General features: G+C 40.7%; 1 protein-coding gene and 1 long non-coding RNA gene across 2 annotated transcripts; one reads left to right on the forward strand and one right to left on the reverse strand.

Moving 5' to 3' along the window:
* Window positions 1–1,096: 1,096 nt before the first annotated feature.
* On the reverse strand, window positions 1,097–11,031 carry LOC145721732 (uncharacterized). Its single transcript, XR_014145591.1, has 3 exons — window positions 9,982–11,031; window positions 1,901–3,252; window positions 1,097–1,174 (listed from the first exon to the last, which is right to left on the reverse strand). It is a non-coding gene; the product is annotated as an uncharacterized LOC145721732 (long non-coding RNA).
* On the forward strand, window positions 2,098–12,574 carry LOC102739113 (histone-lysine N-methyltransferase SETMAR). Its single transcript, XM_006741864.3, is given in 3 exon segments — window positions 2,098–2,159; window positions 2,161–2,287; window positions 11,031–12,574. Coding segments are annotated over 3 exon segments (963 nt in total). The 5' UTR covers window positions 2,098–2,112; the 3' UTR covers window positions 11,820–12,574.
* Window positions 12,575–27,274: the final 14,700 nt, after the last annotated feature.

The following is a 27,274-nucleotide window of genomic DNA, read 5'->3' on the forward strand; positions in this document are numbered from 1 at the left end:
TGGGAAGGCCATATAGTCATACCCCATAATTTAGCCAAAGATAAATTAACCCACATAATAGTAGAGTTTTACTATATTGCATTATTTTTTATTACTGATCAGATTCATTTTTCTTCTGCCAATGAAAAAGACACAAGAAATTTGAATAAGCAATGTGATATTCAGGTCCAAATCTTATTTATAGCAGTCAGTGTGTGGGCAACTCATTAATGTCCAGGAATACTTTTTTTTTTTTTTTCACCATCTAGCTAAAAAAGTTTTCAGGACAAATTTTGAAGATCCAGGTTTCTAGTAGTGAAGAGCAAGTGTCTAGAGAAAATAAGATAAGTTTTTAGACCTGGAAAAGATGAAAGGCTGACTGCTTGGCACTATGAAGATTGGATATATCAGCCTGCAAACATCCTCTCATTATTTTAATCTCACACTATATAAAATACTTTTGGATCCTTTGCTAGCAGGATAAAAACAAATTAAACTGAAGGGCTGACATGAACTGAATATCTTATTCAGGAGGCACCTTCACTGACAACTTCAGGAAAAAAATAAAATGGATCCTTCAAAATATCATTCCAAAGGGCAGACAATACTACCAAGAAAGAGTAAAAAAATAGTAATAATAAAAACAGCATGATAATCTCAAATACAGAAGAGTTTTCTCATTGACCTATAGTTATTTATTCATAATACTCATAGTTCTTATTAATTTCTGGGTGTATGTAATTATTTGTTTGCTGGAATGGAACTCTCCCGGGGCATCATGTCTTCTTCGTGGGTACATTCCCCAAATCTGTAAACATAGCACTGTGCATATAAACACAGGATTTTAAACAATGTAACAATGGGACGTGCAACCTCAAAGACTATAGAAGCAATATAAAGGTGATTTGGGAGAATGTTAGACTTGAAAAAAATAACTTCAAGAATCCAAGGAAGAAACCAGAGCCTGAGACTAAGGAAAAAGAAATGAAAATGCGAAACATTACAAAAGTAGAATCAACAAGATTTGGCCAGGAAGCTCGTAGCTATGGAGGTCTAAGGTGAGGAAGAAATACAGGGAAATGCTTTGGTTTGTTGCTTTAATAACTCGGCGATCGTGGACAAGTTATTTGCCCAGTTTATTTTAAAGGAGAAAAGGAAGGATTAGTCCACTCAGGTCATTGTGAGTTCTTGGTGTCTGTAAGACAGAAAGTAGAGATGTCCAATCATCAGTTGGCTATCCACAACCGGAGCTAAGCGGTTATCCGTATCATCTGAGCTGGAAACAGAAGACCTAATACTTTTTAACAGTATCTGAAGCCACGTCGCGAGATGCTATTACTGAGGAAGCCCAGACAAGGCGAGAAAAGGGCCTGGGGCAGAAACCTGAGTGACACCCACCGACATTTCAGTCAGGAGGGAGAAGGACAGTCTGCCAGAAGGCAGCGCATCCAGGACCGGTGCCGCAGAAGCTGCAAGGACACAGGGTTTCAAGTAGATGTGGCAGGACAATCGGGCAGAGAGCTTTGGAAATATTCCACTGGATCCAGCAATTTCGAGGTTATCAGAATCCTTTGTCGGGGCCGGGTTTTTTCTTTCTAGGAAAGGGGAAGCTGATAGGCAACAGATTAACTCAATCCAGGAGTGGGCGTCCCCACACAGGCCTTCGGGCGCCCTATACCGCTATTCCGCCGACGGAGAACAAACCCTATCACACGCCACCCAACTGCTACGCGAGTTCCAGAACTTTAGAAACCGTGGTGTGCATTTCCCCCCTCAACTTAGAGCGCGCCCTTGCCCTCACCCCAGCAATCTTCCGGGCCCTCAGAAACCTGGACAAATGACCTCACCTCGCAAACCCTTCCTGAGGCTCACGGGAAAAATTAAAGCACTTCATTTTGTATTTCCAAAACTATGTCCGTACCTTCCAAAGCTTTGTATTATTTGTTGTGCATCTGGCTTAAAAGAGAGCGAGCCAATCCAAAAAGTCAAGGAAAGCTGAGGGTCGAGAGAGGAGACGCCCTCACAGGCCACTTGTGAAAGGAGAGAGAAAAACTACGACTCCCAGGAGGCGGCGGGGCCGCGCGTCCCACGATTCCCAGCTTCCTCTGCGAGGCTCAAAAGCGTCTAGGCGCCATGCGCATCGAGATGGCGCGAAATGTCCGCGAAAGCTGTAGAGAGGTGGCCATGCGGGATGGCAGGGACTGAGGAGGGGCCTAAGGCCCTTACTGAGCAGCTGGATGTCGCGCGCGGCTTGGAGAACGTGCCCGTGAGCGCGTGGCCCCCGGGGGCGGAGCCAGAGCCCTTCCAGGTAGGGGGCGGAGCTGGGCCGCCGAGAGCGCGATGGGGGTTGGGGGGCGGGCGCCCTTCTCTCTGGGGCGAGCCTTGCCCGGCACGCGCACTGCGCGCGCGCAGCCACGGGGGTGGAGCTGGCGCCCGGCCAGGTAGGGGAGATGGATGGAGGCGAGGACCCAGTGTGCCGTTTCCCGACCTCGCAGTGATTCTGTGGATGACTCTCCTATCCCAAGTTGTCTCCGTATTCTCGACTTTTTTCTTACCCTGTCGCAGAGCTGTTTCGCGCAGGGATAGCTCTTTAAATGCACAGGTTTTGGTCTTGTTCTATTAACCCTCCGTAATGACCTTAGCAATAGCAGGAGTATCTTTTCTCTCCACAGACCGGCAGTTCCCTGAAGGACAAACCAGGTGTTTCGTGAGGTCCCTTGGAAAGAGCCCTGAGAACCTGTCTTTCTTTTCCTGGCTCTCTCCCCAGTACTCATTGAGGGATTGGGGGCAAGTCATTTACCTCTCTGGTCCCAGGTGTCTCCTCTGTAAGATAAGGCATGGGCCCTATCAGTGGATCTCAGCCTAGTGTTAGGGTTAAAAACTCAGTCCCTACAATGAGACTTTCCTGAGTCTCCCTCATGCTATGAGGGCTTGGGCAAATATAAACTAGCCTCAGTTAAGCGTTAGAATCAATCCTCCCGTCTACGATTAAAATAATAGTGCCTCTCTCCCAGATTGCTTTGAGAATTACAAGTAAAACACACTTCCTGGTTGGCTGAAAGAACCCAATAAATGTTCCACTGCTCTTACCACATCAAAACCCCTTACGCTCTACATTCCCCACCCCTCTGACCTTGGCCTGCTCATTGTCTATGGAATACGACCAAAAAAACAATGATGTTGGAGTGGAAGGTGCACTTGGACTTGGAGGTAGGAGAGTGAGGTTCAGGGCTGAGCCATCTTGGCTATTTTTTGGAGTCTGAGCTTCTTCATCTGCAAAATGAAAATAATAAATTTATAACCTTGGTCACATACACCATCAATACTAAGCCCTGTGTGTCTCTCCTTCTTAGGGTTGTTGTGAAGATCAAATAAAACAGTAAATTCACTAGCAGTTTTCAAAGAGTAAAGCAGGATATTAATGTCAGGAAAGGTTCTTTTTCCTCAAACTACCTGAGGGCAGTTTTATGGTTTTGTGGTTTTTGTTTGTTTGTTTGTTTGTTTTAGATTTTATTCATTTATTTGACAGAGACACAGAGAGAGGGAACACAAGCAGGGGGAGTGGGAGAGGGAGAAGCAGGCTTCCCACTGAGCAGGGAGCCCTATGTGCCCCAGTTTTATGGTTAATAATACAGTTGACTAGGGGTGCCTGGGTGACTCAGTCAGTTAAGTGTCTGCCTTCAGCTCAAGTCATGATCCCATGGCTCCCTGCTCAGCAGGGATCTGCTTCTCTCTCTACCTCTGCCCCTTACCCCCTGCTCGTGCTCTGTCTCTCGTTCTGCTCTCTCTCTCAAATAAATAAAATCTAAATAATAATACAGTTGGCTCGCACCATATTAAACACTAATCCCTAAAAGCTTATTCAAAACCAATCATTGCTAAATGGTCAAAAACACTGAAAAATGTTTTCTTTATTCAGCAAGTAATTGAGTGTGTATAATCTGCTAGGCGTTAAGCTAGACATAGAAGATAAAATGGTGACAACCTTGCCTTTGAGCTTACAAGACCATATAGAAAGCACTTAGTTGCTATGGGGGGGCTGGAGAGGGGAGAGAGGAAGCCTTATGATTGATCCTTATATCTACAATTGATAGGCATAAATGAAAATCTCGAGACTAAGACTCAGTCCCTCAGTATTCTAGCTGCCTGGCTACATGCGTAGCTCTGGGTGGAGTTAGAGTTACAGAAAGAAGATAAGCTCCTTCGTCAAGGAACTTATAGTCTTACCAAGAAGATAAAACATGCTTGAAACATATTTACGACAAGCCTAAAAGTGTCTTTAACTAGTTTGCTTTCCTATATTCATGGAGCACAAAACCTGTCTTATGAAAGATCAAAACAGCTTGCTTACCCCAAGCCCTGCCTTCACAGGCATGTACACACATAAGAATTAAGGCATAAAAAACTCAAGGTAAAAATAACTCTGTGTCTAGTTTGCTTTTGAGTACTGTGTGAAAAGGCAAAAAGAACATTCACATGTTCACACTGAAAACAAACCTATCATAATGCCATCTGTGTTGAAAGCCAAGTAGAAAATAAACTAATTGATTTTCTTGAATGGAGAGTTGAATCTAGGCTTTTTTCAGGTTTCTGAAACCAGCCTTAAACATATTTTTTAAGATTTCAACTTGGCCTTGACAAGAATTATCTGGCTCACAGGCTCTTAATAGCTTGGAGCAAAAACAAACTCATGGGGTAGAGGCCAAGTACAAAGATTCATGTAGCTGGTGTTTCAAAACAACCAAAAAAGGAATGAAGATTTTCACAGCACTTCCTTTAAATTCAGAATCAAGGCCTAGGTTTTAAGCCCAAAATATTATGCGGTGTCATACTTAAGTTTCTGGGGCTTTGATACAGAATGTGACTTAAAAAAGTCAGACTTTCGGTAAGAAGTTATCAAAAGCTACAATCAAGCAGTCAAAAAATATTCCCTAAGCCTGCTGCTTTGTGCCCAGTACTATGAAAAGTAACTCAACTCCCATTACCATGTCATATCCCAAACCACATGACCATTTCCTTGAGACATGTATTTGTTAGAAAGACAAGACTTACACATGTAGTACAACCAGAGAGCCCTATAGCCTATGCCATTTAGATCCCAAAGTTTATGCTATTAATAAGTGCAGGTCTAGTTCAGAAAAGAGAGAAATTGTGTATGAGAATAGCCAAGGAGGTATATTTGCTTTTCAACATGCTGTCTCCTGGTTTCCATTTCGGCTTCTTGAGTAACCATGGTTTATAAAAAAAAAAATGTTTTAAGTTTTCTGTCAAGAAACTTGAAATCTCCGCCCAGTTCTTCAAGGATCTGGTTTCTGTTACATCGTTTTACACTGGTCATTTTGCATTTATTCCCAACTCTTGCATGATCAGTGTTTGCATTTTGATACATACCAGGAAAAAGTAGTTTATGTTATTACGATACAAAGAAATGATAAAAATCCTATTCTCCGTGTCTTCTCTGTATTCTTCTGACTGGTTCTTTCTAAATCCCAGCACATGCATCTAACAAGCAGTAAGGCAGTATTTGTAGATGAATGAAAGAAGTCTGTGCTGGATCAATTCTTAGTTTCCCCCCCTCAAGACGGATAAGTAATAGAAAATAGAAATATAATGACATCGTCTCCTAGACAAAATTTTGGTTTAACTGTGTTTGAGCCTAGAAAGTTTAACTTCAGAATCTGCTGTTTTCACCACCCTCCCAGGTAGCCTACATAATTAATATTGAACACCTATGTGCCAGCCACTAGAGTAAGCTTTTTACATGGACTCTCTTTTTTTTTTTCCTTCACAGCCACTGTGAGACAGATAGAAAGGAAATATTTAGAGAGATTAAGTGATGTGCCAGAAATATATGATGTTTTAAATATAAAATCTAGAAATAATATTTAGAAGCCTTTAAGGAAGCTACTATTTTAAAAATATAAAGTGCCTGGCACAGAGTACAGTGTAATTTAAGTTTAATAATACCTGGGGCTGGGGCGCCTGGGTGGCTCAGATGGTTAAGCATCTGTCTTTGGCTCAGGTCATGATCCCAGAGTCCTGGGATCGAGCCCCACATCGGGCCCCTTGCTCTGCGGGAAGCCTGCTTCTCCCTCCTTCTACTGCTCCCCCTGCTTGTGCTCTCCTGCTCTCTCTGTCAAATAAATAAATAAAATCTTTAAAAAGTAATAATAATAATAATACCTGGGGCTGGGGGGCAGATACAGGTATTATTCCTGTTTTATAGGTGCAAACCCAAAACTTAGAAGGTAACTTGCCCTAAGTCACAATGCTAATAAGAGCCTAGTTCTGTGTGTGTCTCCTTTAGGACATTCCATGTTCTACATTAAGAAGTTCTCCATAGGGGCGCCTTGGTGGCTCAGTCGGTTAAGCGTCTGCCTTCAGCTCAGGTCATGATCCCGCGGTCCCAGAATCGAGCCCCGCATCGGGCTCCTTGCTCAGCGGGAAGCCTGCCTCTCCCTCTGCCTGCCGTTCCCCCTGCTTGTGCTCTCACTATCTCTCTCTGTCAAATAAATAAAATCTTTTTAAGAATAAAATAAAGAAATTGAAGAAGAAGAAGAAGAAGTTGTCTATTGGTTGTCCAGTGTTCAGGCTTGTCACAGGCCTATCTGGCCTCCTGCACACTTTATCTTAGCCTGATCTCCCAGTTGGAGACCTGAATTCTCATTAGCCATTTATATCTTTGACTCAATTTTCCAGCCATTTCCTGGAACCATTGTCAGCCTTCCACTGTGGGCATATCAATCAAGAGTCATTTGCTTGCAAGAAATAGAAATACAATACAAACTAACTCAAGCCAAAAAGGGAAGGAATTGCCTCATAACAGCAAAGTCCAAGAGTGGTAACTATAGGCATGTCTGGATCCAAGAACTCTAATGGTGTCATCAAATATTTCTACCACCTCCGCCATTCGCACCCCTGCTCCCCTTTCATCTGGTTGGCTACACCCTCAGTAGGTCTTATGTGTGCAGTAGAACTGGAGAATGCCAGGTAAACAGGTAGAGTGAGATTGTTTCTTCCTGATCATTTCAGCAGAAGTCTCAGAATTCTTTTTCATTGATCTGGCTTAAGTACTGTGCCGATCCATGAACCAAACACGGTTGAAAGGAGCAGTTGATGACCTGATTAGCTGGGTCCAGGTCCCCGCCCAACCTGGATCCCCATCCAAACCAATGAGACTGGACTGGGAAGGGTTCCGCCAGGAGGAGTCAGGGTGCTTTTATCAGAAGAAAAGGAACAGATGCTGGATGGGTAAAAATATGTCCTCTCTGGTCTCATTTCCCCAAGCTTTGATCTCTCCTGGGTTTAGAGTAAGCACAAAACCCTCAGGGTAACACCCTTTGGATCAGTTTGGCCCTGGGCTTTGTTCCAGGAAGTAGAGGACAAACTTTGGAAAGAGTTACAAATTGGGAGCATTTAAGCTCAAGTCAGTTGACTCCCAATTTGTAACGTACTTAACATTAGCTTTCAGATTCTCAAAAGTTAACAATTTGCATGGCATATAAATATTTGAATAGAATATCAGATCAGTGACATCAGATTATTTCTGAAAATAATTTTCCAATATGTAGTTAGATACCTAAAAAGATGAATAATTACATAATCATATGTTAATTTAGACCACAGTTTTCAAAAGATAATTCTCTAGTATAGCCATTTTTCTAAATCAGGTGAAATATCTTTCTGGAGTGGTATTTTACTGACTGTTTATGGAGGAGAAAATGGAAAATATGGAGATAAAATGATTTGTGATAAGTATCGGTATCAGGGTTAAGGATTACATCCATCAAGGGAAAACAAATAATTCTCTTTAAACAGGAAGTTTATACAGAGGTCTCTGTTATCCTTTGGAAGGTGTCTGCAGCTCATTTGGAATTAGATACCCTTTATAATCTATGTCTCTAAAAGATCTTAGATTGTGCATCAAGTTTAAATTCCAGAATTTTTAAAAACGGTATCACTAGATTTTCCAGTGTCTTTTTTTAAATGTATAAATAAAAATAAGCAAATAACAGTATTTTTCCAAACCTATCCATATCCAAATAAGTTCAACAAAGAATAATATGCTCTTCTGGTTAGAAGACTACAGTAAGCCAGACTTGATTTCAAAAGGAGTTATCTGTGTCAAAAAAAAAAAAAAAAATCACTTTATAGTTTAGTGATTTATATAGTACATCAAAAATATGTGCGCTTTTAAGAAGAAATCAATTTAAAAGAATTCTTCATGGAAAGTTTAACAAAGAGATAGTAAAATTTTCATTTTACAAGTACTTTTTAAAATGTCTCAGTAACCATTTACATTTCAACCTTGACTCTTAAAAGCTGGAAGTAGATTCTGTCTCAGACCGCAGTCATTGAATTTGACTGATAGGGCATCTTTTTCTAAGCCATTCTTTATCCCTTTAGGACATCTCCACTAAGCTAAAGCTCATTTTGAAAGAAACGACACAAACGCGAAGCTATTTCCGCTCTCCACCCCCAAATCACTTCTTAAGCAGTGTTGGCCTTCCCCCGCAGGTACTCCCACTCATCATCCTCCTCATCTTTCACAAGAGGATGTCAATCCTTTCCCCAGCTTAACGTTTTTTTAAAATATAGGATTTTGAGCCTAACTGCATAGCTCCACCGAGGCCTCCACAGGGAGTGTAACTACACGTTGTTTAATACTTTCCCCAAAACTTGGCCCAGAGACGCAGTATTAATGGATGATTGAGTGAAAAATAACGTGGTTCAGACATTCCTCTAGATACTCTAAAATCTATCCCTGAATTAAAGCCTGTGTACCTGGTCCCTTGCAGTACGGCTCTTACTGACTGCTGTGGCCCCATGCCAGTAGCCTTTATTGAGAGTCAGAATGAAAAACAGCCCATGAAACTGCTTTCTGGAGAAGAATGGTTTAGACAGACACATTGGTGAAATTTCTCTCCAGTCTCCATAGTGGAAAAAGTCAATGCTCGTTCTCAATGGTGAGATTATTCCTTATGGATAGTGCAAGCCCTGCATCTGATCGTATTTCCCTCTTGGAAGTGGCTATGCTCAGGCAGAACCAAAAGTCCAGTTTACTTCTGCTACACACTGTGTGTGTCTAAGCTCGCTCAACTAGCTCTTATTTTTCCCTTCGCTGTACATTTCTTATGTATTGTTCATTTATCTGAACTCTTTGTATGTCTCATTAAATCCTTTTTGGAACAAAGCAGGTTATGTTGTGATCTATAAAAAGAAATCTATATCTGGTCTTTGTCCCGATTTCTGGCACAGAGCTCCTAAAACCCTTGTTAGTTACTAAATGATAAGAGCAGCAAAAAGGTATCTTATGTTATGTTACTGAGGCGAGTTTTGGAAACACACCAAAAGCTGAGAGCTGGTTGCCAGCTGAGCCAACCATCTGATTAGTGTTGGAACTTTCGGTACCCTCATCCCCGACCTCCAATGGGGAGAGGGGCCTAGAGGTTGAAACATTTGCAAATAATAGCCAGTGATTTAATCAATCCTGGCTAAGTGATGAAGCCTCCATAAAAACCCAAGAAAACAAAGTTCAAAGAGCTTCTGGGTTGGTGAACGTGGAGCTGCTGGGAGTGTGACATGCCCAGAGAGGGCATGGAAGCTCTTCTCTCTTTCCCCATACTTTGCTCTATGCCTCTCTTCCATCTGGCTGTTCCTCAGTTGTATCCTTTTCTAGTATGTAAAATTTTTCTCTGAGTTCCCTGAGCAATTCTCCCAAGTTAATTGAACCCAAGGAGGGGATTTTGAGAACCTCTGACTTACAGCCTGTCGGCCACAAGTTCAAGTAACAACCTGGACTTGTGACCGGTGTCTAAAGTCCAAGGAGGAGGTCATGGGAAGCTCCGATATGTAGCCCATCAGTCAGTAGTACAGATGACAACCTGAGCTTGTGCCTGGTGTCTGAAGTGGGGGGGGGCAGTCTTAGGACTGACCCATTAAACTGTGGGGTGTGATGCTATTGGATAGCATTAGAACTGAGCTGAGTTGTAGGATACCCACCTGGTGCTCGAAGCATTGCTTGTTAGAGGTGTGGGGAAATTCCACACCACGACGACCACTGCGTTGAAACTGGGTCCAAGAACACTAACAGCAGGTATAAATAAAGGAGTTAGGTTCCATGTAAGCAAGAATTATTCTATACATAAAGAAATATGCTGGGCTCAAGAGAGATACTTTAATCTTCAAGGTTTGGAAAATATGCTTAATTATGCTAGTGAGGAAACAACCAGAGATCAGGTTTCGCATAGAGATTTTAGACTTGGGGCTTTATTCTTTTTCTGTAACGTGAGAAACTTTTCGGTATTATCTCTTTATCATTTAATAAAAACAGGATTTCTTTACATATATAATACATCTACATTTATTAATATCTATATAACAAATATGATTTTTGGAATTCTGTCTGCAGTTTCTTGGCCAATGCCTATTTTTAACATTATGAAGACTCAAATAAAACTCTGAAGCAGTAGTGTCTTTTTTAAACATCAAAGAATATTTAGGAATTTAGGTAATCTTCAAATTAAGAATTCCTTAAAAATCAGTGGAAGACTCTCTCCCAAAGGCCATTTTTTATTAATTTATTTATCATTTATGACTTTCTTCTCCCCAAAAAGCATCTGCAGTGACACACAATAAAATACATGCATTTATATTGTCAGATAAATGTGAAAAGATCAAGAGCCAAAGATAAAATACTTAAATGCATTCAAAAACTAAATTCAGCACTGATTTTTCTGATAACCATAGCTAAGAGGAAAACAAAATTAGTTACAAATCTTTCAATTTCTGATAAGGGAAAAACATTTTTTTGTCCTTTTGTTACCGCATACCTAGAATAAAACCACAGAATTTTAATCCAAAAATTAATCTTATTTTTTAAATTGAAGAGGTATGTTTTCAAACGATATTTTAGTATATTGTGTTTTGTCAATTTTGTTTTAGTCTATTTTTATATATGTTGGAATTAAGAAGCGTCTCATCCAAAAGCTGCTTGAAATATATATGAAATACATAACATACCATGCTGAGAGCATTTCTATTTTTTGCAGTATACTCCTGACCATGTAGCTGGACCTGGAACAGACATTGATCCCACACAAATAACCTTTCCTGGATGCATTTGCCTCAAAACCCCCTGCCTCCCTGGTACTTGCTCTTGTCTCCGTCATGGGGAGAACTATGATGATAATTCACGCCTTAGAGATATAGGATCGGAAGGAAAGTGTGCCAAGCCAGTATTTGAATGCAACGTCCTATGTCAGTGCAGTGACCACTGCAGGAACAGGGTGGTCCAGCAGGGTCTGCAGTTCCAACTCCAGGTGTTCAAGACGGACAAAAAAGGCTGGGGACTTCGTACCTTGGAATTGATACCAAAAGGACGGTTTGTCTGTGAATATGCTGGTGAAGTTTTGGGATATTCTGAAGTACAGAGAAGAATTCAGTTACAAACAATACACGATCCAAATTACATTATAGCCGTCAGAGAACATGTTTACAACGGGCAGGTCATAGAAACATTTGTTGATCCCGCCTATATAGGAAGTATTGGAAGATTTCTCAACCATTCTTGTGAGCCAAACCTGTTGATGATTCCTGTCCGAATCGACTCAATGGTACCAAAGTTGGCACTTTTTGCAGCCAAAGACATTTTGCCCGAAGAAGAACTCTCTTATGACTATTCAGGAAGATTTCTTAATCTAATGGACAGTGAAGACAAAGAAAGGCTAGATCCCAGGAAAATAAGAAAACCTTGTTATTGTGGTGCCAAATCATGTGCTGCTTTCCTGCCTTATGACAGTTCACTGTTCTGCCCCTTAGAAAAGCCAAACATGAGTTAGGAGCAAAAAGCATGGGAGGAACACATTAGGCCTCTCTCAGTGGGTGAGAGTGAGAAGGAACTGAATGTGTTTGGCTCAGCCCCTTCCCAGATCCTCTCTTTCAAGCACTTTAGCCTCCAGGTAAGTCTCTGCTCTGTGCTAAGCACTTGCATTTCACTATAGGGGAGGCTGGTGGTTGTCTGACTCTGCCTCTGTCTGGCTGCAGAAGTTTAACTCAGGAATACGGCAGAGACTATAAATTGTCTAGCAATACCCCTTCTCCCCTTCTATAGTAGAATTCTCATTTTTTAGCTGAGTACTTTTCCTAGTTAGATGTGGCTAAGTGACTGTGTTCTAGCTAATGAGACAGAAGCAAAAAATGGTGTGTCTTTAAATGGAGACATTTTTCCTTATCCCACTCTTTCTTCCTGTTGGCTAGAGTGTATGCATATAGCTGGAGCTGGGGCATCCATCCCAGACCCCAAAATGACCCTAGAAAAGGAGGCCATACATAGCTAATGAACAAACTTGACAGGAGTCTGGGTGCCAGATACTCTGGAACTCTATCAGTCCTGATCTAATACCTCTGGACTTTTAGGTGAGAGTCTCTCCCTCATTTATGCCACTGTTATTTTCAGTTTTCTAGCACTAGCACCAAACCTCATCATAATGATCCAAGGAAACCCTTGTGGCTACATACCTAAGCCTTGCTTTCCAATTAATTTTATCAGTAATGAAGCTGATATTTTCATTTCTGTCTGACTCGTTCATCTAATTTCTCATTTGCGTAGAAACACAAATCAAGGAAAAGGGCCTGATTGATTATCACCTGCTAAAACTCTAGTATTTACCACCAATAATGAAAAATAGAACTATGACACTGACTTCCATGTACCTAACCAAAAAAGTCATAAGAGGAAACAAATTATAAAATTTTCACTATATGCTGGCTATATTCCAAATCTTGTGAAGTTGTGCTTCAAAACTTTTAACAGTTTTCTTCATGTATTAATAATATGAAAATAACCCTATCAACACCACAAGAGGGGATGGGAGTTTTATAGCTCCATTTAAACTTCTGGAGAGGCAAACATCTTTAACTTCCTTCCTTAAAGCAAGGATGTTGGAAAAACAAATTTAACATAGAGATTTATCAGATATTTTGAAAGCTAAAATAATTATTTGGATCCTATGGTATTATTTAATAAATTCTCTAATTTCTTCTCTACCACATTTAAACCCTACCACCACGAGGCCCTACACTTTATAATACACTATATGTATTATACATACTTCTGTATGATATTGTAAGTAAGATAGTTGTTATATACTTTAAATGAGTGAAATGTATGGCATATGTATTATATCTCAATAAACTTAAATAATGAGTATGTTAAGTTTTGCATGTTTGAATTCTATAATTAAATTTTCAGAAATGGTTCCATGTGAATAGAGGATAATATAGAGTACTCATGAAATGTCCCACACTACAAATGTGTAATGTCTAAAACAGAACAAATTTTTCCTCCAATTTAATCATTTCTCCCTACCAACCTTCCTCCAAAACTTTATTTTCTCTGAAGGGGTCCTGTTTTTGGTAAAGCAGCTTTTGTATCACTCATTTCAAGACGGCCTTTCTTCTCACAAGCACTAAGATACTTCAGAAGCAGTAAGGAAGTGGTCAGAAGGAAAGTGTTGGGTTCACTGTTTAATTCTACAGATACCCTTTCCTACTTCCTTCAGCCCTTTCTCTATTGAATATCACCATCTGTGAATCACAGACACTCACAGAGGACAATCTTTAGTTCAGACATATGAGCAGCATCTTCCTCTTGGTGCCTCTGCCAGGGACATCTCATCGAACATAGACCCTTGGGATTTTCTGTACTCATGTGCAAGTTTATTCTTAAATAGCACATAGCCCTGGAAATCAGATTCCTCACGTAAGAGTCAAAATAGTTTATTCCAAGTCTTCTCTAAACACTGAGTTAACTGCATTTACTTTATTGCCATGTTTTTACGAATGGTGACACTTCTATTTTTGAGAACAAACATTAAAAGATATATTTCTGTTTAACTATTATCTTAATATGAAAATATATATAAATTTCATAATTATAAATTAGGGCAAATTAGAAGTTTAAAAGGTGGCATGTATATTCATGGAATTAAAACATAAAAAATTGGCTTTGAAGTCAATTTCCACTGACTTCATTAAGAATGTGGAAATGTGTATCTTGGAAACAATTTTGGACCAAGAATAATAAAGATCATACTTGGAAAATAAAGCTTCCAAATTTCTTTTCTTAATGATTTTTTTAATTCCTAATTAATATTTACAAATTATCAGAGGCTAAATGGAAAATTTTGCTTTAATTGAAAAGATTATTTCTTTCTCCCTTTGTTCTCAATATTAGGTCCCAGTACCAGTTAGCTCTGAAGCATAAGGCAGGAGTGGATTCAGGACATCAACAGGAGACTAACTTGGATAGAACAGAAGGTTTTAAACTCAGTCTTGTTAAAAAGGGGAGGGAGGTGGAATTTGCCCAAATTGTTTTCATTCCCTTGAGTGTTCGAAGACTGTTTTACTTGTGTAGCATATTTCTAATTACAGCTTTGGCACTTTTCAGTTTATTAGTGTTGAGCAAGTTACTGAACCTCGCTAAGCCTAAATTCCCTTTTCTGGATATAGCAATATCGGGAAGATCAAATGAGTTAACACTTGTGAAGGGTTTAGCACAACAACACAGCACAAGGATAGCTATAATAAAAAAGACAGAATTACAAGTGTTAACAAAGATGTAGAGAAATTGGCACCTTCATATGTTGCTGGTGGAATTGTAAAACTGCACAACTATTTTGTAAAGCCTTTGGGTTAATTCCTTAAAACATTAGATATAAAGTAACCACGTGTTCCAGTAACTCCATTCCTCGGTATAGACACAAGAGAAACGAAAACATGTCTACAGAAAAGCTTGTGCACAAATGTTCATAGTGGCATTATTCGTAATAGCCAAAAAGTTGGCACACCCCAAATGTCCATTGACTGATGAATAAATAAAATGTGGTATCCTTACTGTGGAATATAATTCAGCCATCAAAAGAATGAACTACTGACATTTGCCCCAACATGGATGAACCTTGAAAATATTATGCTAAGTGAAGGAAACCAGACACAAAAGGCTACCTTTATATGATTCTATTTAAATGAAATATCCAGGGGCACCTGGGTGGCTCAGTCGGTTAAGCATCTGCCTTTGGCTCAGGTCATAATCTGAGAGTCCTGGGATCAAGCCCTGGGATCGATCAGGGAGTCTGCTTCTCCCTCTCCGGTGCTGCCCCCCACCCCTCTCTCTCTGTCATATAAATAAATAAAATCTTAATAAATAAAAAATAAAATAAAATATAAAAATAAAATGAAATATCCAGAATATGCAATTCCATAGCGATATAAAGTAGATTAGTATTTGCCAGTAGGCTGGTAGGGAGGGAGGTGTAGGAGGTGATTGCTAACAGGTACAGGGTTTCTTTTTAGGGTAAATGTATTAAAAACCACTCTCAGGGGTGAGTTTTATGCCATGTGAGTTATACCTCCATTAAGCCATTACAAGAAAAGGAGAGAAGACGTGGGTGCCTTCCCCTTGGAAACTGGTCACCGATAACGCTGAACACTGCTCTCAGGAAGAACTCTTGAGGGAAATGCTTCTCCACTCACCGTATGTCCTCAAAACAAAACACAAGTGTGCTTAATGCTGTGATCGTGGCCATTACCACTATGGAGAGATGTGCACTGCTTCAGAGTGCGGTGAGATTTTGAAGAGCAGAAATATTTGGCTTAATAAGAACATGAATGAATCAATTAACTTGTCAGATCCTTTCTTTCATGCGGCGTGAATGCAATTCTTGAATAACGAAGTGTGGCTCCCTTGTAGTGTTGAATGTCAATTTTCTTGCTTCTCTGTTCGTAGTTCCAGAGGTACTCACACATGAGCACTGTATGCATTACAGATGCACATGGAAACAGAAATATTTGCAACATTAAACAATTCATATTATTTTCAGACTTGCAGATGTGTGGGTCTAGAAGTGTGATATTGGTTCTGCACATTTCACACTAGTTGGTTCTCATTACATTAAATAGTTAAAATGGCAATTTAAGTGATAGTTGTTTATTTATGAAATTAAAACAGGTTCTGCAATAATAGTTCATTAAATGAGATCTCGTTACAGTGTTTGAACAGGATAAGTAAATTTCATGGTTTATTTTCAACTCTGTCTTTGCAAAGTGAAGCTTTTTCAAATTGAAATTAATTTTAAAAAACTACCAAAGAGCTATGCTGACTCAAGAAAGACGGTCTCATTTGGTATCATTTTTTTTTTAAGATTTTATTTATTTATTTTACAGAGAGAGAAAGAGAACAAGCAGGGGGAGCAGCTGAGAGAGAGGGAGAAGCAGGCTCCCCGCAGAGCAGGGAGCCTGAGGCGGGGCTGGATCCCAGGAACCCGGGATCGTGACCTGAGCCGAAGGCAGACGTCCAACAGACTGAGCCACCCAGGGCCCCTGGTATCATTGTTAAGAGAACACCAGTTATGAAAATCTCGCTTATAACAGCACAATTTATGATTTTACTAAAAAGAAAATTAAAAAATAAGTTTTCTTAAATAAGTATGTAATAGTTTATGACTCAGGTCATCATTTTATTATCCATCTGAATATTGCCAGCTCAGGTGGATGCCGAGGCATGAACAAGGATAATTAAATTTAGTCATATGTGATATTTTGCCAATTTTCAGTCATATAAAAACACAACTTTATACATGTTTTCCATTCTTGTGGTTATGAAGAAATTTTTGTCAAAGTAGGACGATAACTTGGTTTATAACTTTTAACTGTCTCTGCAGGTTGCCTGTGGCTCTCCCGCAAGCTGTCCCGGCCTTCACACTTATAAGGAGGGAAGGAGGGAGCTTCCCCAGCAAGGCTCACATGAAATAATGGATGTAGATAGGCTATAAAGTACCATATAATTTTAGATACCATTTCAGACTTATTTCTGGGTTTACAGGGTGCTATACGGAAAGAAAAGACAGCATATTATTATAGACATCTTTGGTCACATCATCACTATAACAGTAGGTCTATCTTGATGGTATAGGTTATGGAAATATTAGAATAAACTCCCAAAGGAGGTCTGTTAATCATTTAAATGAAAGGATACCTGTCTTTGGTCATTTAAGTATAACTAAAATTATAAGCAAAATCTGAAGTCAGAGTTCCCTTTGGCTTTATAACTATTAGGGATTTCCCTGGGATACTAAACATCCTCTCTACTCTTGTGTATATTGTTATTTAGCATTAGTTTTTGCCTCATTGCCCAAAGCTACAAGTCATCCTCCTCCTCCTCCGAACCAGTGATCAACCACTAAATCCTATAAATTCCCTGAACTACACATGTCTAAAATCTGTTTTACTCACCCTGTTATTGTTTTACGCCGTGCATCCCTCATTTCTTCCCTGCAACAGCCTCTCTGCCTTCAGCCTCACCATCCCCTCTGTGCTTTCTCCCCATGTCTAAACCCTTCCATGACTCCTCATCACCCTCAGGATGCAGCCCAACCTTCTCAACATGACGAGAAGGCCCCTGACTGCCTTTCCACCTCATTTCTCACTTTTCTTTATTTCTCTGAGGTCCTCTTTGAAAAGCCATGCCCTCTCATCCCTCACCTTGACAACTGCTATTCCCTTCTGGAAGAATCTTAAAGAAGCAGGTTGATTACCTTTGCCTGCAGAGGGCATTAGAAGGGTGTGTGTGTGTGTGTGTGTGTGTGATAATTTACATTATTCTTACCCTTGCCTTCTTTGTAGAGAACACTCTGGATTTTCTTCATTCTGAAACCTTTTTCAGATATTGCTAGGATTTCTTACCCTCCATTTCCTACACTGATTGTTTACATGCGTACTAGGTAGCTAAAATAACAAGAGAGCCAGCAATAGAATTTTATTTCCCTTTCTCTTTGTCCTTCCTTCCCTCCTTCTCCTGTTTGTGTTTGCTGCTAGCTGGCTATTCACCACTTCCATCAGCCTGCTGTCTCCTTGTCATTCATCTTCCTCCACCACCTGCCCAGCCTGGTCCTCAATGCCACATGCCCATGGTTGAACTGGGAAAATACAAATTACTTGATTTATTGTATAACCATCTCTGCTGTGTATTGCTTTGCTAACTTTGTTAGTCCTCCAGTCCAGACATACTCCATGTTCCCTGCTTATAAGGCAGTCAGTTACACAGTGCTGGTGCTACTCATTACAACCCCGCATGTCCCGTGGCCTCTGCTCACCACGCCCCCCTGTCTGACCAGCCCACATATCACCCTCCCTCCACCCCTTGTCCACTTCTGTCTTCTTTTCCTGAACGTCCACTACTTCAAAGCATTTGTGCATAGTAGATGGACAAAGAAAAGTGCTTCGAAACGAATCTGAGACCTATTTCTCCTAGCCTGTATTTGAACATAATTGAATCTCCCCTATTAGAGCTTCCATTTGCCTTAATGGAGTTTTACAAAGTGCATTTGTTTATGTTGTTTATATTACAGGTGTTTGCTTGGTTTTCCATCTGTTCCTCCTGTCTTCCCCAACTCATGAAAATAACCTCCTTCCCCTTTCCTCACCTCCTCCCACCCCACCCCCAATCGTAGACTCATTGGTATACATCCTCAGCTCTTTCAAGGGTGGGAATTAAGGACAGCTCAAAGACTAATCCTTGACCTTCAACAGCCACCAGAACCTCCCACTATCCTAACTGGCCCTGTAAAAATTGCTCCCAAAATTCTGACTAGTTTAAGACAATTTTAGCTACTGAATTTTTGACTTTATTGCATAGTAAGAGTATTTCACAATAAACTAATATTTATTATCACTGTCCTTCCAGAAAGAAAAGTCATTGTAACACAGGGAGAAGGGGCACACAATCACTTGAAATCTCCTAGCAGTTCTTCAAATGAAGTCAGTATAGCTTTAGAAACAACATGACAGGGGCGCCTGGGTGGCTCAGTCATTAAGCGCGTCTGCCTTCGGCTCAGGTCATGATCCCGGGGTCCTGGGATCGAACCTCGCGGTCCTGGGATCGAACCCCGCATCGGGCTCCCTGTTCAGCGAGAAGCCTGCTTCTCCCTCTCCCACTCCCCCTGCTTGTGTTCCCTCTCTCGCTGTGTCTCTGTCAAATAAATAAAGTCTTTAAAAAATAAATAAATAAATGCTTTAAAAAAAAAAAAAGAAATAACATGACAGCTTGTCCTTATTTTTCTTTGCCAAGACCAGCACTTGGGAAGTAGTTCTGGCTGAACTATCTAGTCCCCTAAACAATTCTATTTTTCATTCACTCATTCAATTCATTCATTCTTTCACTCAAAAACATTTGTCAAATACCTAATTTGTGCGATGTGGTGTGAAGTCAACTTCCTGAGCTCATAATTCATTCAGCAAATGTTTCTGAGCACTACTATGCTACCCTCTGAAAATTGGGATAAAAAGCAATCTTTATTCTCAAAGCATTCATAATCCAATTAGAAAAAAACAAAAACAAAAAATTAGAGTGAGAAGGTCTCAATTTAGGACCCATGTATTATGTCTACACTTCATAGGTCTTTGAAACACTTTAATTTTTGTGTGTGCAAATTTGACATCGTGGATTGGTTTATGTCTAGCTCCCCATGAGACTGTGAGGTCCTTAAGGACTGGGACCAGGTCTGTTTTCACTCGCTACTATCTCTGCAGCACTTACTGGGCATTGTTGGGTGAACAAACTAATAAATGTTAGTGTGATGAATCTGACATTATCTTTATTATCAAGTCCAAATTCCTTACCAAGTCACCTTAACTCTTCCACAATCTACTCTTTGAGCAAAGCCCCCCAACTCCCTTCTCATTTTATAATCTAGCCCATCTGGGTAGCTCTCTGTTTCCTAAACAGGCCTGAGGATAAATTTGGCTCACACTGTTTTCCTCCTTTGGGACATCTCCCATCTCAAATCCTTCCACCCTCCCTTCATTGTTTATTGACTTCTTTCCCATCCTTCTTTATTTTTTAAAAAAATTTTATTTATTTATTTATTTGAGAGAGAGAGAGAGTATGAGCAAGGGGAGGGGCAGAGGGAGAAGCAGACTCCCTGCTGGGAGCCTGACATGGGGCTCAATCCCAGGACTTCGGGATCATGACCTGAGCTGAAGGCAGACGTTTAACCAACTGAGCCACCCAGGCACCCCTTCCATCCTTCCTTCTTTCTTTCTTTCTTTTTTTTTTTTGCATTTTATTTTTTTATTTAAATTCAATTAACATATAATGTATTATTGGTTTCAGAGGTAGAGGTCAGTGATTCATCAGTCTTATATAATACCCAGTGCTCATTACATCATGTGCCCTCCTTAATGCCCATCACCCAGCCACCCCATCCACCCACCCACCTCCCCTCCAACAACCCTCAGCTTCAACCCTCAGTTTCCCATCCTTCTTTAAAGTCTCAAATCCTAGATCTGTGAAGCATGTGTTTGAGTTCCTTGGGAAGGAAACTGAGAGGAAGGTGGGAGTGTGGGGAGATTCTGAGGGGTACTGTTGAGATTAGCACTTATGGGATGGAAGGAAAGGAAGCAGACTAGGCAAAGAAGAAGTTGGGCTGCAATGAAATCCCAACAAAGACCGCAGCCAACCCAAGGAACTCTGAAGCTGAGGTGGCCTTTCAGGGTTGCCTCTCAATGTAGTGCATTGTACTGCAGGCTTTTTTTTTTTTTTTTTTAAGATGTATTTATTTATTTGAGAGAGAGAGCACAAGTGTGCACATGTGAGCAGGGGGTAGGGGCAGAGAGAGAAGGAGAATCTCAAGCAGACTCCCTGCTGAGTGTGCAGCCCCATGCAGGGCTCAATCCCAGGATGCTGAGATCATGACCTGAGCCAAAATCAGAAGTCGGTCACTTAACCGACTGAGCCACTGAGGCGCCCCAAAGTGGGGCCTTTAAATTCCTGCATCAGCAGGTTGCCCGATGCAGACTGCCTTTGGAAAGGGGTGTGGTCTTGGGTGAGAAGACTAACAGCACTCTCAGCAGCTAGGGAAATAAATCCCGTCCTTCAGCGGGGAGTGGGCACAGCACTAGCATTCACTACCCCAATCGTCTCAAGTTTCAGCACCCATCAAAGTCACCCAAAGGGCCCCAAATCCTAGAGTTCTTGCTTGAGTAGATCTGGAATAGGACCTAAGAATTTACATTTTAGAAGTTTCCAGGTGATGCTGATGCCACTGAACTGCAGACCACACTTCGAGGACCACTATACAACACACTGTAACCACAGAAAGCCTCAGCCCATTCCTGACCATTCACATTGCTCTCACTCCTTGCTATCTTGTGCTGTGTAATTTGTGTGTGTCATCTTTTTCTGAGTCTTATCCTCTTGAGATTGCAAAGGTCTACAGGCCATGTTATGGTTTATGTTTGTTATGGACTGAATATTTGTATCCCCTCGAAATTCATATGTGAAAGCCTTAACCCCCAGTGTAATGGTATCGCCTCCTGTGGGGGGTAATTAGGTTTAGATAAGGTCTTGAGGGTGGGACCCTCATGATGGAATCAGTGCCCTTATAAGAAAAGGAAGAGATACCTATGTCTACCTGTGCTGTCTCTTTTCCTCCACAAGCACACACCCAGGAAAGGCAATGTGCACACAAAGACAGAAGACAGCTGTTTATAAGGCAGGGAGAGAGCCTCACCAGACATGGAACCAGCCAGCTACTTGATCTTGGACTACTCAGACTCCAGAACTTCAAGAAATAAATATCTGTTGCTTAAGCCATCCGGTCTATGGTATTTTGTCAGAGCAGCCCAAGCCCACTGAGATAATATTCTTCCTGAAAGTACATGGAAACCACCAGTGGAGTTGGAGCAGAATGGGGACGTGACCACATTTATATTTCTAAAAGAAATGGCTATAGTGGGAAGAACAGACTTGCTTTGGAGGACAGAGGGTTTGTCAGACAGGATCCAGGGACACCGATTAGGGGATTGTTTATAGTAGTCTGAGGGAGATCCACAGCTTGGACTATCAAAGGTAGAGAAAAACAGACTGAAGGTGTATTTAGGAGGCTGTAGTGCCCAGCCCTGCAGATGGACTAGATGTGGGAGAGGAGAGAGGAGAGAGGTCAAGAATGATGCTGCAGGCAATGTCCACTATAGCCAAACTATGGAAAGAGCCTAGATGTCCATCGACAGATGAATGGATAAAGAAGATGTGGTGTATATATACAATGGAATATTATGCAGCCATCAAAAAAATGAAATCTTCCCACTTGCAACAATATGAATAGAACTAAAGGGTATTATGCTAAGCGAAATAAGTCAATCAGAGAAAGATAAGTATCATATGATCTCACTGATATGAGGAGTTTGAGAAACAAGACAGAGGATCATAGGGGAAGGGAGGGAAAAATGAAACAAGACGAAACCAGAGAGGGAGACAAACCATAAGAGACTCTTAATCTCAGGAAACAAACTGAGGGTTGCTGGAGTGGAAGGGAGTGGGAGGGATGGGGTGGCTGGGTGATGGACATTGGGGAGGGTATGTGCTATGGTGAGCACTGTGAATTGTGTAAGACTGATGAATCACAGACCTGTACCCCTGAAACAAATAATACATTATATGTTAAAAAAAAAAAAAAAGAATGATGTGGTTTCTGGCATATGCACTGGGAGGTGCTGGGGAGCATTTCCTGCACACGGGGAGAGAATCAGCTTGTAGGACACAGGGTCTCAGATACGGGGCTGTGACAAATTTGGGGGTTTGTTGATTCCCCAAAGTATAAAGTTAAACATGCTTTTAAAAAGTTAATTCATTAACTTGCTTCATTTTTCTTCTCCTTCCCCATTAACGGGAATTTTCCACATAATATTCCCAGTGTAAGGAGATCTATGTGATTTGGCTTTTGTCTTCAGGAATGCTTCTTTGAATATTTGACCACCAAAACCAGTTTAAAGCCTCATAAGAGAACATCTTGTTCTGAACTGGCTGTGCCCAAAAAAAGTGACAAAGAACATCACATGGGCTGGCATTATTGCCAGAAAGCATCAGCATCTTACCAAATTTGTTCTCCCATCTCAGATACAAGCTCTGGCCAGTCCAGTGACCAGAGTAAAAGGAGAACAATGGGAAGGAGGACATAAAGCAGAATATGATCAGTGTAGCTATCGGGATTCAGTTCAAGCAAACCTTCCACCATGAAGCAGAGGTGTTTAGAATAATGATACATTTGGGAGACTAAGGGCATTTTGGTTTTTCAAAAGGAATGTTTTTTCCCATTTAAATCACTTTTTATTATTTTTCCCATTTAAATCAGTCTATATTATTATTATATTTTGTAGCATGTATCTTTAAATGGTTTTAATATTCAATACTTTAATATTTAACATTTTGTAGAATATATATATTTTAAAGATTGTATTTATTTGACAGAAAGAGAGAGAGAGCAGAAGCAGGGGGAGCAGCAGGCTCCCCACTGAGCGAGGAGCCCGATGTGGGGCTGATCCCAGGACCCTGGGATCATGACCTGAGCCACAGGCAGACACTTAACTGAGTCACCCAGGTGCCCCTTGTGGAATATATTTGAACATGACAAGTTGGGAGAAAATAAATTTGCCTTCACTATTCATTTCAAAAACATAGGTAACATTCTGTAGTACTTTTGCAATCTAAGCTTTTATCCCTCTTTCTGGTTTTTTCCTTCATTGAGACACAATTAATGTATAACGTTGTGTAAATTCAATGTGTACAACTGTGTTAATTTGAAATATGTTCATAACATGTTATATATTGCAATATGATCACCACCCTAGTGTTGCCTAACACCTCCATCAAGTCACATGATTACCACTTCTTTTTTGTGGTGAGAACATTTAAGATCTAGTCTCTTAGCAACTTTGAAGTATACAATACAGTATTGTTGACGATAACCACAATGCTGTGCATTAGATCCCCAGAACTTATTCATCTTTTCACCTAAGCTTTAACCTTTACGATTTAGGAGTCTCTTTCTCATCCTGCTATGAACAAATATAAAGCTTTTCTCTCTTTTTTTTTAATTATGATACCAGATAAAATTAGGTTTTAAATTTTCAAAAAATCAGGAGACTTGTAAGGCTACAAGCCAGGGAGATTTTTTTGGAACCTATTATTTGAAATAGTTTAAGGTACAACAAGCATTCCTTAAGCATTCGTAACTAGGCAGAGCTCAAATGGGTTCACTAACATTTTTTTTCCCTTTAAAAAGACTCTATTTCTTTACCAGCACACCTTTTTTTGTGTCTGGTTAAGCACGAAGTCCACCTCCCCCACCACTGCCACAAAACATCAAAGGTGACGACAAATGCTATTCACACTTTGTTTTTTAACTAAGAAGAAATTCAGTTGGAATTCTCCAATTGCAGTTCCAGTTTATTCGTTTATAAATAGTGCCTCTCTGAGGACACACAAGGCAATAAATAATAGTTTATCCTCTATCACAAAGCCAACTTGGTTATGAGTGTTGCAGACATTCTGGGACACAAAAGTTCCAAGGTCCAAGTTTAAATTGCAAAACCGGTCCCAACAAAGCACATGCTATGGGTAATCAAAAGGCCACACCATGGAGAAGCTGCTAGAAGGTTAGCTTTAGGTCCTCACTTCCCACACATGTCCAAAGCTCAGGTCATTTAGCCAACTTTTCTGAGGTACCCAAAACATACCAGCTGTTGTTTGGGTGCTTCAATACTACAGTAAGCTTCTGTTGTTGTTTTTGTTTTGTTCTGTTTATTTATTTTTTTAAAGATTTTGTTTATTTATTTGACAGAGAGAGAGAGAGCAAGAGAGGGAACACAAGCAGGGGGAGTGGGAGAGGGAGAAGCAGGCTTCCCGCCGAGCAGGGAGCCCAATGTGGGACTCGATCCCAGGACCCCGAGATCATGACGTGAGCCGAAGGCAGACGCTTAACGACTGAGCCACCCAGACACCCCTGTTTTTTTCTGTTTAAAGATTTCATTAAGTCATCTCTACGCCCAACAGGAGATCCAAACTAACAACCTGGAGATCAAGATCGCATGCTTCACTGACTGAGCCAGCCAGGCGCCCCACTGTTGTTTTTTAAAGCTACCATAAAGCAAAAGCTACTCCTTAGTTTTATGCAGCTGGTTTTACCTTTGTTTTTATTTCACCCAGGAATCCCCATCATAGAATTCCCGAGGCGAAGGTTCCTTGAAGATTGTGAAATGAGGGGTGCCTGGGAGGCTGAGTCGGTTGAGTGCCTAGCTCTTGGTTTCAGCTCAGGTCATGATCTCAGGGTCGTGGGATCAAGCCCCAGGTCCCAGCTTCAGATTCTCTCTCTCCTTCTCCTTTTGCCAGCCCACCCCCCCCCCACACACACACACGTGGGCTCTTTCTCTTTCTCAAATAAATAAATAAACCTTTAAAAAAAATTCTAACTTTTAAAAAAATTCTCTTTCTCAAATAAATAAATAAACCTTTAAAAAAAAAAAGATTGTGAAATGAGGGGTCTACAACAGGTCTATGTGAAGGGAGTCACATATATTTTTTCTGTCTCAACTTTCTCCCAAATGGTTTCATGTCATTCCAGAAGAGTCAAGAAATAGAGCCTAAAGCAGAAGTAGCATCTATCAATGTCTCAGGAACAGGGCCAACAGATGGACACACTAGTGACTTCCAGGAGCAACTGTCCTAACCTAAAGCCTCCAGGCAGAATTTTCCTCACAATCCTCCTCTCCTTTGTCCTACAGGAGAGCTCAAATAATTGAAGCCCTTATTTTACGGATAATGCACCTGTAGCTCCTAAGGGGCCTGATGCTTAAGGGGGTGAGAATGGGAACTTGGAAAAGTATCTAAACCCAGGCCTCATTTTAACCCTATTCACTCAGTCTTCTTGGGGAGGGCTTCGGAAAGCACATTTTTTACAATTTCCCCCAAGTACTTCTAATGCAACAAGCGAGGTACCCACTCTGAGGCCATCAGATGGAGGAGGGTAATGGGTGAGATGAGGCTGGAGAGATTAGTTAATGTGTAAGGTTCCTGACCTACAGACTCTGATTTTTAATTTTTCAGGGGCACGTGAGGTCAGAAGCATCCCCAACCTCACCATGCTTAGGAAAAGTCAGAATTATTAACTCAGAGAGGGGCTCCGGATCACCAAACCACTAGGAGAAAAATAACATGGTAATTAGACGCAGTTGAGAGGTCACTGTTGATTATGGGCAGGGGTGGGGAGTGGAAGCAAGTTACTCCCGAAAACTGATTTCATTAACAGTCACTTTTTGCAGACCGGAGTCATTTGCCACCAAGACTGGACCAATTAGTACATGCCAGGGTGTATTTCAGCAACGGACAACCAGGAATGCTCTAATGCTGGGGCCAATAAAGACCTTCTTGATTTCATTCATCTCCCCTGACAGCTATTCCTGAATCCTACAGATGAATTTTCCCTATGCTGAGCTAACTTGGTTGTTCTCAGATTCATTTTAGGATAAAAAAAAAAAAAACACTGAAAAGCTGCAGATTCACTGTGCGTGGGAATATAAATTAGTACAGCTTTTTTTTTGAAAGCTGTCAATCAATATCCATCAATTTAAAATAACCATGTGCTTTGATACAGGATTTAGACTCCCAGGAATTTATCCTACAGAAATATCTGCACAAATTGGCAAATGCACATAAGTACAAACAGGTTTATTGAAACATTTTTAAACAATGATAACTGAAAATAACCCAAATATTCATCAATAGTGGAATGCTTAAATTAATTTAATTCAGCTATTTTATTTTTTTAAGGATTTTATTTATTTGAGAGAGAGAGAGAGAGAGAGAGCATGCACGAGCAGGGGCGAGGGGCAGAGGGAGAGGGAGAAGCAGACTGAGATCATGACCTGAGCTGAAGGCAGACGCTTGCTTAACTGACTGAGCTACCCAGGCGCCCCCAATTCAGCTATTTTAAAAAGAGCTAGACCTATATAGCACTTTCCTGAGGTGTACAAAATAGATGAAATGAATTGTGTTTATAATATGATTCCATTTTGTTTTATAAAAACCAAATACAGGGATGCCTGGGTGGCTCAGTCGGTTAAGCATCTGCCTTCGGCTCAGGTCATGATCCCAGTGTCCTGGGATCGAGCCCCACATCGGGCTCCCTGCTTAGCGGGAGGCCTGTCGCTCCCCCTGTTTGTGCTTGTGCTGTTTCTCTCTGACGAATAAATAAAATCTTTAAAAAAAAAAAATAGAAATAAAAACCAAATACAAGTTGTATATACTGTGCCCGATTTCTGTGTATATATGTATATATTTATAAATTGTCTATGTTCAATATTTATCAATATTTACATGTGTAATATATGTTTGCAAATGCAAAGAAAAAAAAAACCTGGGAAGATACAGTAACTGTTGATAGTAGTTACCTGCTGGCCCAGG

This window comes from Leptonychotes weddellii, chromosome 1 (assembly GCF_054177405.1).
Source record: "Leptonychotes weddellii isolate Sample4059 chromosome 1, ASM5417740v2, whole genome shotgun sequence".
Classification (NCBI taxonomy): domain Eukaryota; kingdom Metazoa; phylum Chordata; class Mammalia; order Carnivora; family Phocidae; genus Leptonychotes; species Leptonychotes weddellii.